This window comes from Chrysemys picta, chromosome 4, assembly GCF_011386835.1.
Source record: "Chrysemys picta bellii isolate R12L10 chromosome 4, ASM1138683v2, whole genome shotgun sequence".
NCBI classification, from domain to species: Eukaryota; Metazoa; Chordata; order Testudines; family Emydidae; genus Chrysemys; species Chrysemys picta.
Window position 1 is genome coordinate 61,195,478 of NC_088794.1, and position 14,978 is coordinate 61,210,455.

At 48.5% G+C, this 14,978-nt stretch overlaps 1 protein-coding gene across 19 annotated transcripts in view; it reads right to left on the reverse strand.

Annotated features, from left to right (window-relative positions):
• Nucleotides 1–14,978, reverse strand: part of LZTR1 (leucine zipper like post translational regulator 1) — a 279,906-nt gene that overhangs the window by 154,466 nt on the left and 110,462 nt on the right. For 18 of the 19 annotated variants that reach the window (XR_010601021.1, XR_010601022.1, XM_065595073.1 and 15 more), the window contains 2 exons: nucleotides 4,446–4,585; nucleotides 1,809–2,010 (listed from right to left, as the gene is read on the reverse strand). Coding sequence is in view for 17 of the 19 variants with exons in the window: in XM_065595073.1 (XP_065451145.1) it covers nucleotides 1,809–2,010; nucleotides 4,446–4,585 (342 nt within the window). In the remaining 2 variants the exon portion in view is untranslated. The remainder of the gene's footprint in view (nucleotides 1–1,808; nucleotides 2,011–4,445; nucleotides 4,586–14,978) is intronic. The other variant, XM_065595077.1, reaches the window with a different exon arrangement.

Consider the following 14,978-nt stretch of genomic DNA (forward strand, 5'->3'; position numbering starts at 1 on the left):
AAGGAAATTTTGTTCACTCTGTACTGACAGTATAACACAGGGGTTGGCAACCTTGCAGAAGTGGTGTGCCGAGACGTCATTTATTCACTCTAATTTAAGGTTTCGTGTGCCGGTAATACATTTTAATGTTTTTTAGAAGGTCTCTCTGTATAAGTCTATATATTATATAACTAAACTATTGTATTGTAAAATAAACAAGGTTTTCAAAATGTTTAAGAAGCTTCATTTAAAATTAAATTAAAATGTCGATCTTACGCTGCTGGCCTGCTCAGCTCGCTGCTGCTCAGGGGTTCCATCCGCCAGCTCCTGCCTGCCGGGATCCCAGTTGCCGGACCCACTCAGCCCGCTGCCGGTCTGGGGTCCTGGTCCTGCCCACATACATACCTTCTCCCTGGTTCTGGCCCATTCTCTTCCTCTCTCTCTGAACTGAGCTGAGAGTGGGAGTACACTGAGCACAGGGCTGGGGGTGAAGGAGCAGGCTGGGGGTTGGGATGTAGGATCTGACCAGGAGCTAGAATGAGGGAGGGGGCTCAGGGTTGGGGCAGGAGGTTTGGGTGTGGAGCACTTACCTGGGCAGCTCCCATTTGGTGCGAGGGGTGCAGGTGGGAATGTGGGGGGGGGCGTGCAGGAGCTCCCATTTGGTGCAAGGGATGCAGGTGGGAATGTGGAGGGTGCAAGAGTCAGGATGTGGGGGGTGCATGGGGTGGGGGCTGGGTATGTGGGGGGGTGCAGGTGTCAGGGCATGGGGTGTGGGGGGCCTGGGTATGTGTGGGGGTGCCAGAGTCAGGCCTGGGGTCATGGTGGGGGGGGTGTGAAGGAGTCAAGCAGAGGGCTGGGTGTGTGTGAGGGGGGTACAGGGCTCAGGGCAGGGGCCTGGGATGTGTGCAGGGCGCAGGGCTCAGGGCAGGGGTCTGGGGTGTGTGCGGGGCGCAGGGCTCAGGGCAGAGGGCTGGGTGTGTGTGGGGGGGTCAGGGCTCAGGGCAGGGGCCTGGGGGGGTGTGCGGGGCGCAGGGCTCAGGGCAGAGGGCTGGGTGTGTGTGCGGGGGGGCTCAGGGCAGAGGGCTGGGTGTGTGTGGGGGTGGCTCAGGGCAGGGGCCTTGGAGGTGTGCGGGGCACAGGGCTCAGGGCTGGGTGTGTGTGATGGGGGCTCAGGGCAGAGGGCTGGGTGTGTGTGAGGGGGTGTCAGGGCAGAGGGGGTATGAGGGGGGGTGAGAGCAGGGGGCTGGAGGGGATATGCCCCTATTCCACTCCCCCCCTTCCCCAAGGCCCTGCCTCCACTTCTTCTCTGCCTCCGCCGGGAGCAGCGAGCAGGCTGACTCTGCTCCTTCCGGACCCCCTCCCTCGCATGGGCCATCACTGATCGGCCAGCAGGGAGGGAGAGGCGGAGGAGGGGGACAGGAACTGAGCACACTGCCGGAAGAGGCAGGGGAGCTGGCAGAAGCCGGCAGGACCTAGTTTCTGCCCCTTGCCCCTTGCCCCCTGCCCCCGCAGGAGAGGGAGGGGGGGTGGAGGGCAGAGAAGAGCGAGCTGGGCTTGGCTGGGCAGGGCAGGATTTTTAATGGCACGATGCTGCCTACCGGGACTTGGCAGGCAACAGCGTGCCATTAAAAATCGACTCGCGTGCCGTCTTTGGCACGTGTGCCATAGGTTGCCGACCCCTGGTATAACACATTGTTGGAAAAGGAGCTATAAAAGTATAATTCAATATTAACGTTATTAATTTAAATAAAGATTCTCTGTTCTATACCATGGAAGCAAAAGGTAGATTGAAAGGAGAAAGAGGAGTAATTAAACAGTGCACTCTTTACCTCACTATCCGGATTAGGCTGGATAACTTCCCAGGTCTGAGAGTCCACATCATAGCAGTGTAGTTCATTTGGCAATGTGTTATCTGCAGCACCACCAAACACATAGAGGTGGCGATCAAAGGCAACCATGGTGTGACCATATCTTCGCTGTGGAGGAGGAGGGGAGCCCCGAAGTAAGTGTTCAGTAGGAATTCGTGTCCATCTGAGACACAAGACATGAAACAAAGAGTAAATCTTTTATAACTCCTTTCTTCAAAATGAGTTTTGAAAATTAACTGTCTCAAAATCCCAAAAGGATTCTATCAATTAGAGCTGGAAAACAACTATTACAATATACCCTAATCAAACCCTACCCCCACTGTTTAAATAAAATCAGTATTTTGGTAAGGGATCACAGTTTCTTAACATAATATGATTAATATTATTTGCAGCCACCAATTCAGCTTTTTATTACATTTGTAGTCAACCAGAGCCCAACTCTGGCAGACGTCAGGACAAGATACAAGACTTGCACACTTTGTTCAATGTTTGGGTAACTGGTTGGTTTATGTTGTATTGTGTTTCATTACTGTGGTGGTTTTCACAGATTCCTAGATTTTATATCCCATTATGATCATGTAGTCTGACCTCCTGCATAATACAGGCCTGAGAACCTCACCCAATAATTTCTGCATCAAATCCATAATTTCTATTTGAGCAATAGCATATCTGGCTAGTGTGTCCTCCTTACATGCTCAGGGTCAAACTGGTCATCATGTTTGGGGCTGGGAAGGAATTGTCCTCCAGGTGAGATTTGCAGGAACTTTGGGGCTTTTTTGACCTCTGCAGCATGGAATGTGGATTCAGCTTGGGACATCTGAGCTTATCTCACCTAATCAATTCCCTGCCATTGCAGGGGCTCTGGGCACTGGTGACACCTTGGTATCTCTGGTTTCAGAGTAGCAGCCGTATTAGTCTGTATCCGCAAAAAGAACAGGAGTACTTTGTTACAGTACAAATTTGTTAGTCTCTAAGGTGCCACAAGTACTCCTGTTCTTTTCTTGGTATCTCTTGCTCTCTGTCTGTGGCACACAGTAGTTTAGTCTCCGGAGGACTGAAATGCTTAAGCCTAATTAAAGACTTTGGGCTTAATACAGGGGTATCTGGGTGAAACTGAACAGCATGCAATATTCAGGAGGTCACACTAGATGATTTAATTATTCTTTCTGGCCTTAAACTCTCAGAAACTATGAAATTAAAACAATATCCTGTCCTTTCTCCCACCAATAAAAAGGCCATCAGTAACTGTGGCAATAGTTGTAGTAGTAGTAGTTAATCTACAGTTGCTGCTTTTTTGTTCCCCACTTTTATCTCTTTCAGAATTGTAGACCAAAGTTTTCAAAACTGAGTAGTGGTTTTGGGTGCTTCAGTTTTTGGGTGCCAAACCTGACCTTTCTGAAGGGGCCAGGTTTTCAGAGGGCAGGTGCTCAGCATTGCCTGATAATCAGAACCCTCAAAGATGTCTCAAGTTGGGAATCCAAAAATTGGGGCACCCAATCGCTAGTCAGATTTCAAAATCATGGCTTGGCCTACTGCCTCTCTATTGTGGTTCCACACCAGTGCTTTTAAAACTTCTTTCATTATACCACACTGAGATTTTTAATATTTAATAATTATCCAACTCCCAACCTAACTAACTGGACTGGGAGATCAAAAGTTTGAAATAAAAACCTTCCCACAAAAGCTGGACTCCACTGTTTGAAAGTGTGTATGTGTGTACGTGAGCAGGGATTCAGAGTCAGACTGCTTCCCCCCAAGAGTGAACTAGACATTTGCTTTTCACAGTTATCTCATTTCCTTGAACTGTAGGTTCATGCTGTTCCCCCTATCAGACACATATGGTATGAAATTCCTATGAGGGCTCCACATGGTGACAATGTCTAAGAACACAGACATCTGATGAAGTGGGTATTCACCCACGTATGCTCCAATACGTCTGTTAGTCTATAAAGTGCCACAGGACTCTTTGTCGCTAAGAACACAGGAGTTTTCAAGTGCTGAATGAGGAAACCATGTGCACTCTTGATATTTCCTTTTTGTTTGGGGCCAAATGTAACAGAACATCTGAAAAGGCACTAGTCAAGATTTTCTAAATTGGTAGCTTGAAGTTACATTCCTAAATCCTTATATAGACACTTAAATTATCTGATTTTCAAAGATGCTGAGCATCTACAACTCCCACTGACTTCAGTGGGAATTGAGGCTGCTCAGCACCTCTGAAAATCAGACCCTTTCTAATTAGACACCTAGGTATGGATTGAGGAACCTATTATTACACACCCAGATCTGAAAATTGTGCCCACTGGCTATTATTTCAAATGAATCAATATGAGTTTCTGTTCTCCTGTAGAAAAAAATTGTCTCTATCTAGCCAAAACATATTGTCAAGCTATTGTACTATTGCTGACATATTATCCAAATATCAGCCTAATTAGTCCCCAACTAAAAATCAAAGAAATTAGAAATTAGAAAGAACTGCCTTTCTTAGTTATGAAATACAAACTGTTCCTTCTTCAATATCTTTCATTGTGTACTTTCTTCACCCTGAACAGCAGAATTATTACATATATTTTACTTGAATCAAATGTTGGAACTTACATTTTTTCCTTGAATTCAAACTGAAAGAGATTATTGGTGATCTTTGCTCCACTCTGGCCAGAAAACACAAACATCTTGTCTTTGCAAACAGCCACAGGAAAATTACAGCAGGAAGGAGGGATCTCACCACTCTGTTCAATCTAAAAAGTAGCAAAATCCACACTAAATTATATATTTTTCAAACTCCATTGTAAGACTCATAGACTCATAGACTTTAAGGTCAGAAGGGACCATTATGATCATCTGGTCTGACCCCCTGCATGCTGCAGGCCACAAAACCGTCCCTACCCTTTCCTTGACTCTGCTGATGAAGACTGTCTGAACATGCACACTGAAGGATTAACACAACCTCCTTTGGTGAAGGGGAACCATGTAGTGTGTGAACATAAATCATGTTTCCAGCTGACGATGACACACAGAGATTATAAATTTGGTTGAAGTGTGTAGATAGAGCCTTATTCACTTAATAGTGTAGTGTTGACTTAAACAAAGCACCTTGCCAAACAATAGTTAAAGTTAAAAACAATTCAAGAGAAGATCAAAGAATCATAGAATCTTAGGGTTAGAAGAGACCGCGAGGATCATCTAGTCTAACCCCCTGCCAAGATGCAGGATTTTTTGTGTCTAAAGATGTACCCTGAACATGCACTTATTAAAAAAACAAAACAAAACAAAACAAACTATTGACATCACAAGTTTAAGTTACATAAAGAATTCTGATACCAGCCTTAACCCCCAAACTACGCAGAAATACTGCAGAACAGAAACTGTCAGAACAGAAACTGTCAGCCCCACAGAGATACCCTGAAGATGTAGTACAATTTTTAAGTGGAACCCTGAGGGTAGTGTGGCAAGGGGGAGGCCATGGTACCATGATTCCATCAGAACACAAGCATTCTCCATACTAAATTCAGAAACCTCCAGACAGTTGAAGTTGTGCACATATATCCTTGTGAAACCAAGTATTTGTTGTAAGGTTTTATGAGACGCTGTGGTCTCATTTCCTTAAACAGATTCAAAGTCACTGACAAAAGTAGCCTCTTAGATACCCCACTACCTGGTCTAAAAGAAAGTGGGTCTGAGGAGTAATTAGCTGAAGAGAGCAGAATTGTTCTCCCAAATTGAGTATTAGACCTCGCTACCAAAACATGACAGTAATGCTGGATAAAAATACAAATAAAATGCCAGAAAAACAACCACACAACTATAAAAGAAACATTTTTAAGTTGTCCTACATGGGCTGCTTTACATTTTACTGAATATGTTCTAAGACCTTCAGAAACTCATCAAGTCATGACAGATTTGTATGCAAATCCACTTAAATTTCTGAGAAGAGTGACTCTGCTCTGGGTTTATTTTTATATAATGGAGATATCCTATCTCCTAGAACTGGAAGGGACCTTGAAAGGTCATTGAGTCCAACCCCTTGCCTTCACTAGCAGGACCAAGTACTGATTTTGCCCCAGATCCCTAAGTGGCCCCCTGAAGGATTGAACTCACAACCCTTGGTTTAGCAGGACAATGCTCAAACCACTATTTATTTTGATACTGAAGTCAATTTACACCATACACTAAGCCACAGCTCACTTTGAGGAGAACAGACATGCTCATGAGACAGAGAAGCAACAAAGGAGGAAAGAAAGGGCACAACAGTCCAGCCAACAACTATGTCTCCTCCAAGATAACACCTGTCACTTCTGTAGGAAAATCTGCAGGGCACAAATTGGGCTCCTCAGCCACTTAAAAACCTTCCTTGGCATACATCATCCTTGCATCGAGAGATAGCCGAAGAATGTCAATTTATCTTATGCTGTCTCCACATTCCCCAGCTTTCAGTGTGCTGGGGATTTTGTACTTGGCAACACAATTAATAGAAGTTATCAGAGAAAATATGGATGTTTTGGCAAGTGGGTAGAGGGAATTGGGGCTTTTAGCGTCTGAAGAAATATGAGAGACTGTTTGGAATTATGAGATCAAATTCACACTGTGCCACAGTGACAGAAACATTTATGATTTCTAGATTGGTTATGATAACATACCATACCTTAGAATAAAACTATCAACTTTGAAAAACAACAACAGATTCAGAACACAGCTATCTGCAAACTCAGGCTATAGACAGCGTATGACCCAAGTTCTCTAATCTCTTCACAGACTTTCCATTAAATACCCCATGCAGAATGGGGGAAGGAGAAAGATGTTGAGATACTGTGTTATGTGTTATCATTTCTGAGTGCCCAAAACTGTGCTAGGCACCTCACAGAAACAAGTATAGACATTGGCCTGGTCTACACTATGAGTTTAGGTCAACTTTAGCAGCGTTAAATCGAATTAAGCCTGGACACGTCCACACGACGAAGCCCTTTCTTTCGACTTAAATGGCCCTTTAAACCGGTTTCTTTACTCCACCTCCGACGAGTGGATTAGCGCTAAAATCGGCCTTTGCGGGTCGGATTTGGGGTAGTGTGGACGGAATTTGACGTTATTGGCCTCCGGGAGCTATCCCACAGTGCTTCATTGTGACCGTTCTGGACAGCACTCTCAACTCAGATGCACTGAGCAGGTAGACAGGAAAAGCCCTGCGAACTTCTGAATTTCATTTCCTGTTTGCCCAGCGTGGAGAGCACAGGTGACCACGCAGAGCTCATCAGCACAGGTAACCATGATGGAGTCCCAGGATCGCAAAAGAGCTCCAGCATGGACAGAACGGGAGGTACGGGATCTGCTCCCCATATAGGGAGACAAATCAGTGCTAGCTGAACTCCGTAGCAGTAAACGAAATGGCAAAATATCAGAAAAGGTCTCAAAGGCCATGAAGGACAGAGGCCATAACAGGGACACACAGCAGTGCTGCGTGAAAATTAAGGAGCTAAGGCAAGCCTACCACAAAGCCAGAGAGGCAAACGGAAGGTCTGGGGCAGAGCTGCAAACATGCCGCTTCTACGCGGAGCTGCATGCCATTCTAGGGGGTGCAGCCACCACTACCCCAACCGTGTGCTTTGACTCCGTCAATAGAGAAACACGCAACAGGGAAGCGGGTTCGGGGTACGCGAAAGATGATGATGATGATGAAGACAATGAAGATAGCTCACAGCAAGGAAGTGGAGAAACCGGTTTCCCCAACAGCCAGGATATGTTTATCACCCTGGACCAGGAACCAGTAACCCCCGAACTCACCCAAGGTGTGCTCCCAGACCCTGAGGGCACACAAGGGACCTCTGGTGAGTGTACCTTTGTAAATATTACACACGGTTTAAAAGCAAGCGTGTTTAATGATTAATGATTAATTGTTCCCGGCAATCGCGGCCAGTACAGCTACTGGAAAAGTCTGTTAACGTGTATGGGGATGGAGCGGAAATCCTCCAGGGACATCTCCAGAAAGCTCTCCTTCATGTACTCCCAAAGCCTTTGCAAAAGGTTTCTGGGGAGGGCTGCCTTATTCCGTCCGCCATGGTAGGACACTTTACCACGCCAGGCCAGTAGCACGTAGTCTGGAATCATTGCATAACAAAGCATGGCAGCGTATGGTCCCGGTGTTTGCTGGCATGCAGACAACATCCATTCCTTATCTCTCTTTGTTATCCTCAGGAGAGTGATATCATTCATGGTCACCTGGTTGAAATGGGGTGATTTTATTAAGGGGACATTCAGAGGTGCCCGTTCCTGCTCGGCTGAACAGAAATGTTCCCTGCTGTTAGCCACACGGGCGGGGGGGGGAGGGGTGAAGTGATCATCCCAGAGAATTGGGTGTGGGGGGGGGGGGGAGGGTAGTTGGGTTTGTGCTGCATGTTAATCCGGAAACCCCAGCCCCTCCTTTTACATTGCAAACCCATTTTAAATGGCCAACCCAATGGGTGCTTGGTATGGGAAATGAGGGCGCTGCTGTTTGAGACCATTCTCACATGTTATGAAGGTTAAAAAAGCCAAAGGACTGTGGCTTAACATGGCTGCCTGCAAGCCGAATTCTGTTGCCTGGCACTGCATGAGTGATCTCTCACACCAAACCGGCAGGCCCTCAACGTAAGAGGAAAAATGCGACCTTGTAACGAAAGCACATGTGCTGTGTAATGTGAACAGCAAAATTTAACGTGAAAGGGTGTACCCATTGTTCTCTAAAATGTGTCTTTTTTAACCAGCTCTCCCTTCTCCTCCAGCAGCTGCAAATGTTTCTCCTTCGCAGAGGCTAGCGAAGATTAGAAGGAGAAAACGGCGGACGCGGGATGATATCTTCACGGAGCTCCAGATGTCCTTACACGCTGAAAGAGCACAGCAGAATGCGTGGAGGCAGTCAATGTCAGAGTGCAAAAAAGCACAATTTGAATGAGAGGAGAGGTGGCGGGCTGAATCGCGGGCTGAACAGAGCAAGTGGCGGGCTGAAGATAATAGGTGGCGTCAGCTTGCAGACAGAAGGCAAGAGTCGATGCTCCGGCTGCTGGAGCATCAAACTGATATGCTCCAATGTATGGTTGAGCTGCCGCTACAGCCTCTGTGTAACCAACAGCCCTCCTCCCCAAGTCCCACTGCCTCCTCACCCAGACGCCCAAGAACATGGTGGGGGGGCCTCTGGTCACCCAGTCACTCCACCCCAGATGACTGCCCGAGCATCGGAAGGCTGGCCTTCAATAAGTGTTAAAGTTTTAAAGTTTTAAACTGAAGTGTGTCCTTTTCCTTCCCTCCTCCCCCACCCATCCCGGGCTACCTTGGCAATTATCCCCCTAGTTGTGTGATGAATTAATAAAGAATGCATGAATGAGAAGTAACGATGACTTTATTGCCTCTGCAAGCGGTGATCGAAGGCGGGAAGGGAGGGTGGGGTGGTTGGTTTACGGGGAAGTAGAGTGAACCGGGGGAGGAGGCGAGGGGGCGGAGGGTTCATCAAGGAGAAACAAACAGAAGTTTCACACCGTAGCCTGGCCAGTCACAAAACTCGTTTTCAAAGCTTCTCTGATGTGCACCGCGCCCTGCTGTACTCTTCTAACCGCCCTGGTGTCTGGCTGCGCGTAATCAGCGGCCAGGCGATTTGCCTCAACCTCCCACCCCGCCATAAATGACTCCCCCTTACTCTCACAGATATTGTGGATCGCACAGCAAGCAGCAATAACAATGGGGATATTGGTTTCGCTGAGGTCTATCCGAGTCAGTAAGCTGTGCCAGCGCGCTTTTAAACGTCCAAATGCACATTCCACCACCATTCGGCACTTGCTCAGCCTGTAGTTGAACAGGTCCTGACTACTGTCCAGGCTGCCTGTGTACGGCTTCATGAGCCATGGCATTAAGGGGTAGGCTGGGTCCCCAAGGATAATGATAGGCATTTCAACTTCCCCAATGGTTATTTTCTGGGAAGAAAGTCCCTTCCTCCAGCTTTCGAAACAGACCAGAGTGCCTGAAGACGCGAGCATCATGTGCCTTTCCCGTCCATCCCATGTTGATGTTGGTGAAACGTCCCTTGTGATCCACCAGGGCTTGCAGCAGCATTGAAAAGTACCCCTTGCGGTTTATGTACTCGGTGGCTTGGTGCTCCGGTGCCAAGATAGGGATATGGGTTCCATCTATCGCCCCACCACAGTTTGGGAATCCCATTGCAGCAAAGCCATCCACTATGACCTGCATGTTTCCCAGAGTCACTACCCTTGATATCACCAAGTCTTTGATTTCCCTGGCAACTTGGATCACAGCAGCCCCCACAGTAGATTTGCCCACTCCAAATTGATTCCCGACTGACCGGTAACTGTCTGGCGTTGCAAGCTTCCACAGGACTATCGCCACTCGCTTCTCAACTGTGAGGCCTGCTCTCATCCTGGTATTCTGGCGCTTCAGGGCAGGGGAAAGCAACTCACAAAGGTCCATGAAAGTGCCCTTACGCATGCGAAAGTTTCGCAGTCACTGGGAATCGTCCCACACCTGCAACACGATACGGTCCCACCAGTCTGTGCTTGTTTCCCGGGCCCAGAATCAGCGTTCCACGCCATGAACCTGCCCCAGTAAAACCATGATTTGCACATTGCTGGGGCCCGTACCTTGTGTGAGGGCTATGTCCATGTCAATTTCCTCATCACTCTCGTCGTCGCCCTGCAATTGCCTCATCGGCTGGTCCTGGTTTTGCTTTGGCATGTCCTGGCTCTGCATATACTCCAGGACAATGCGCATGGTGTTCATAGTGCTCATAATTGCCGCGGTGATCTGAACGGGCTCCATGATCCCAGTGCTATGGCGTCTGGTCTGAAAAAAGGCGCGAAAATAACGGAGGGAGGGAGGGGCGACTGACAACATGGCGTACAGGTACAGGGTATTAAAATCAACAAAGGTGGCTGTGCATCAGGGAAAAACACAAACAACTGTCACACAGAATGCCCCCCCCCCAAAGATTGAACTCAAAACCCTGGGTTTAGCAGGCCATTGATTTGACGGAGGGAGGGGGAAGCAAATGAATACATCTATTTTTTACATCTTAAGCTGGCAGCAGACAGTGCAGCATGACTGATAGCCCTCGACATCTTCTGGGTGCTTGGCAGAAGATACTGTACTACGACTGCTAGCCATCATCGTCAAGACGGTTCAATAGGACTGCCGGCAGGACTGAGTCTCCAGGAGACAAAGCACGTCTGCCCAGGTGCCTCTGATTGGACTGGAATATGATGATGACGGATATCAATCTTAATACACCATCTACTGCCAAAAGGCAAGGGGCTGCTGCTGTGTAGCAATGCAGCTCCACGTCTGCCAGCTCCCAGATAGCCGATGAAGGCTACCAGTCATACTGCACCGTCTACTGCCAAAAGGCAATTAGTTGCTGCTGTGTAGCAATGCAGTACCACATCTGCCGGCACCCAGATGACATATGGTGACGGTGAGCTGAGCTGAGCAGGCTACATGCTTGCCATGGTATGTTGTCTGCACAGGTAACCCAGGTAAAAAGGCACGAATCGATTGTCTGCCATTGCTCTGACGGAGGGGGAGGGGCCTGACGACATGTACCCAGAACCCCCCGCAACACTGTTTTGCATCTTCAGGCATTGGAATCTCAACCCAGAATTCCAATGGGCGGCGGAGACTGCGGGAACTGTGGGATAGCTACCCACAGTGCAACGCTCCGGAAGTCGACGCTAGCCTCGGTACTGTGGACGCGGTCCGCCGACTTCATGCACTTAGAACATTTTATGTGGGGAAACACACAATCGACTGTATAAAACCGATATCTATAAAACCGGCTTCTATAAATTCGACCTAATTTCGTAGTGTAAACATACCCATAGACTCTGCCCAGAAAAGCATTTAATATAAAGAACATAAGAACATAAAAACGGCCACACTGTGTCAGACCAATGGTCCATCTAACCTAGTATCCTGTCTTCTGACAGTGGTCAATACCAGGTGCTTCAGAGGGGATGAACAGAACAGACAATCATCAAGTGATCCATTCCCTGTTGTCTACTCACAGCTTCTGGCAAATAGAGGCTAGGGACACTCAGAGCATGGGGTTGCATCAAGCTTCACCTTGACACAAGTGAGAGTCAAAAAATAGATAAAAAGGAAGAGGGGAGACAAGACAAAGGATGGGGAGTCAATGGCAAAATCATTCAGGTCACAGTCCTAGGCACGACAGTAATAGAAATAATACATAATAATATTAGGGTTGTGTACACATATTCATAATTATAGAATTTGGGTTGTTTTCACTTTTCTCATAGGCTTCAGAACAGAAGCAACTTTTCAGCAGCAATTCAAATGAGGAGATGGAGGCTGCCTCACTTGGCATTCCAAAAGGAGTAAGGAGAGATTGGGGCATAGATATAGGCGTGATATAGGAAGCAAGGATAAGAAATTCAAACTTGATACACATTGCAATGGGGGGCCAGTGAAGTGACTTTAAGGGGAATTATATGATCAAAGCAATGGGTAAGAAGGGTGATTTTGGCAGCAGCATGTTGGATAGATAAGAGGTGATGTTAAGTTTAATGGCTGCTATGCCCCATTGTTCTGAGTGGAAATGAGGCCACACTACACTCTGTTAAAATGCTCACTTTCAAAATGGCCATTTCCTTCCATTGCTCCCAATGAAAGTGAAACCAAGCTACAATCAGGGAAGATGGTGGCCTCTTATGTTGCCAGGAGTCTGACATGAAAATATGACTGGGGATAAGAGCGTTATTCACCTTGTGCAGTAACTGGGGTTCTTCGAGATGTGTATGCCTGTGGGTGCTCCACTTTAGGTGACTGCGTGCCTCTAGTCAGAGAATTTCAACAGCAGTACCTGGCTGGGCTGCACAGGCGCTCTCCCCATCTTGCGCCTGTAGCGGCAGTTGATTAGCACTGTGTGGCCGCCCACCCCCATCAGTTCCTTCTCTACTGCAGAGGACTAATTAGAACTCTAAAGTAGTGGGGAGGAGGGACGATAGTGGAGCACCTATAGGGACACACATCTCGAAGAAAAGACAGTTACCTTTTCCATAACTGGTGTTCTTCAAGATGTGTTGCTCATGTCTATTCCACAATAGGTGTGATTGCTCGCCACGTGCACGGTGTCAGAAGTTTTTCCCCTAGCAGTACCCATAGGGGAGCACCCCTAGAGACTCCTAGAGTGGCACCTCCATGGCGTGATATAAGGAGCGCTGTGCACTCCCCCCACCCTCAGTTCCTCCTTGCCAGACAACTCCGACAGAGGGGAAGGAGGGCAGGATGTGGAATAGACATGAGCAACACATCTTGAAGAACACCAGTTACGGAAAAGGTAACTGTCTTTTCTTCTTTGAGTGATTGCTCATGTGTATTCCACAGTAGGTGATTCCAAGCTATATCTGTTGGAGGTGGGTAGGAGTTCATAAATTCTCAGGACGGAGCACAGACCTGCCAAACCTGGCATCTTCCCTGGTCTGGGAGACGGTCGCATAATGCAAGGTGAACGTGTGAACTGAAGACCATGTGGCAGCCCTGCAGATGTCCTGAATGGGGACGTGGGCTAAAAAGGCAGCAGACAAGGCTTGCGCCCTAGTCAAGTGTGCCCTTACAATTGATGTCAGAGGGATTCCCATCAGGTCATAACAGGTACGGATGCATGAGGTGATCCAGTTGGAGAGACGCTGAGTGGAGATCGGCCAACCCCTCATGCGTTCGGCTGAGGAGATGAACAGCTGAGAAGAGTTCCTGAATGGCTTAGTCCATTCCAGGTAAAAGGCCAGAGCCCATCTCACATCCAGCTTGTGGAGGTGGCCCTCCTCACTGGACGCATAGAGCTTGGGGCAGAGAACCGGCAGCAAAATGTCCTGACCCATGTGGTAGGCGGAGACCACTTCGGGAGGAACAAAGGATGTGAGCGGAGCTGGACCTTATCCTTATGGAACAGCGTGTACAGGGGCTTGGAGGTCAGGGCCCTGAGTTCCGAGACCTGCCTAGCCAACGTGATCGCCACCAGGAAGGCTACCTTCCACGAGAGGTGCGACCAGGAGCACGTAGCTAGCGGCTCAAACGGGGGACCCGTCAGCCAGGCCAGCACCAAGTACAGGTCCCACTGCGGGACTGGGGGCCTAACATACGGCCAGTCATGGCATGGGAGAATACCGTGTTCCCCTGCACCGGCAGGTGGAAGGCCGATATGGCCAAGTGCACCTTGATGGATGAGGGCCCCAGGCCCTGGGCTCTAAGGTGAAGGAGGGAGTCCAAAATGAGCTGGACCAGAGCAGCCACAGGGGAAACGCCCCGCTCAGCCGCCTCTGCAGGCGTTTCTTATAGTCCCACGACTTTTTATAAGGGGGCTCGTATTTAGAGTGGGTAGCCTGGGCAGGAGCCTGCTGCAGCTTAAACTTAGGTCTAGGCGGAGCCGGAACATAGAGGCCAAGAGTCTTAAGCGTAGTGTGGGAGTCTTTCAGGCCGTGCAGTTTTATGTCCGTCTGTTCCGCAAACAGAGCCTTGCCGTCAAACGGGAGGTCCTGCAAGGAGGTCTGTGCCTCACTGGACAGCCCAGACAGCAAGAGCCATGACACCCTTTTCATGGACACTGCGGAGGCCATGGACCACGCGGCCGTGTCCCCCCGCATTCGATGCTGCCTGCAGGGTTGCCCTGGCAGCCACTATACCCTCCTCCACCACAGCTTTGAACTCCTTCCTGGCACACTCCTGGAGAGAGTTCTCAAACTTAGGCAGAGAGCCCCACAGACTGAACTCATACCAGCCCGGGAGAGCCTGATGGTTCGCCACCTGTAACTGGAAGCTCAAGGACGAATAAATTTTTCTCCCAAATGAATCCAGCCTCCTTGAGTCTTTATTTTTTGGAGTAGGGGCAGGCCCTGCCACTCCCTGTGGTTGACCAACTCAACCACCAGGGAGTTAGTGTCAGGGTGGGTTTTAGGTATTCATGTCCCTTGGTGGGCACAAAATACTTACGTTCCGCTCTATTAGGGATGAGGGGCAATGAAGCCGGGGTTTGCCACAAGGCATTTGAAATTTTCGCCACCCCTTTGTGGAGTGGCAAGTCCACCCTGCCGGGTACCGAGGCGGACAGGACGTTACAGAGGGAGTCTGAGGGCTCCTCCACCTCCT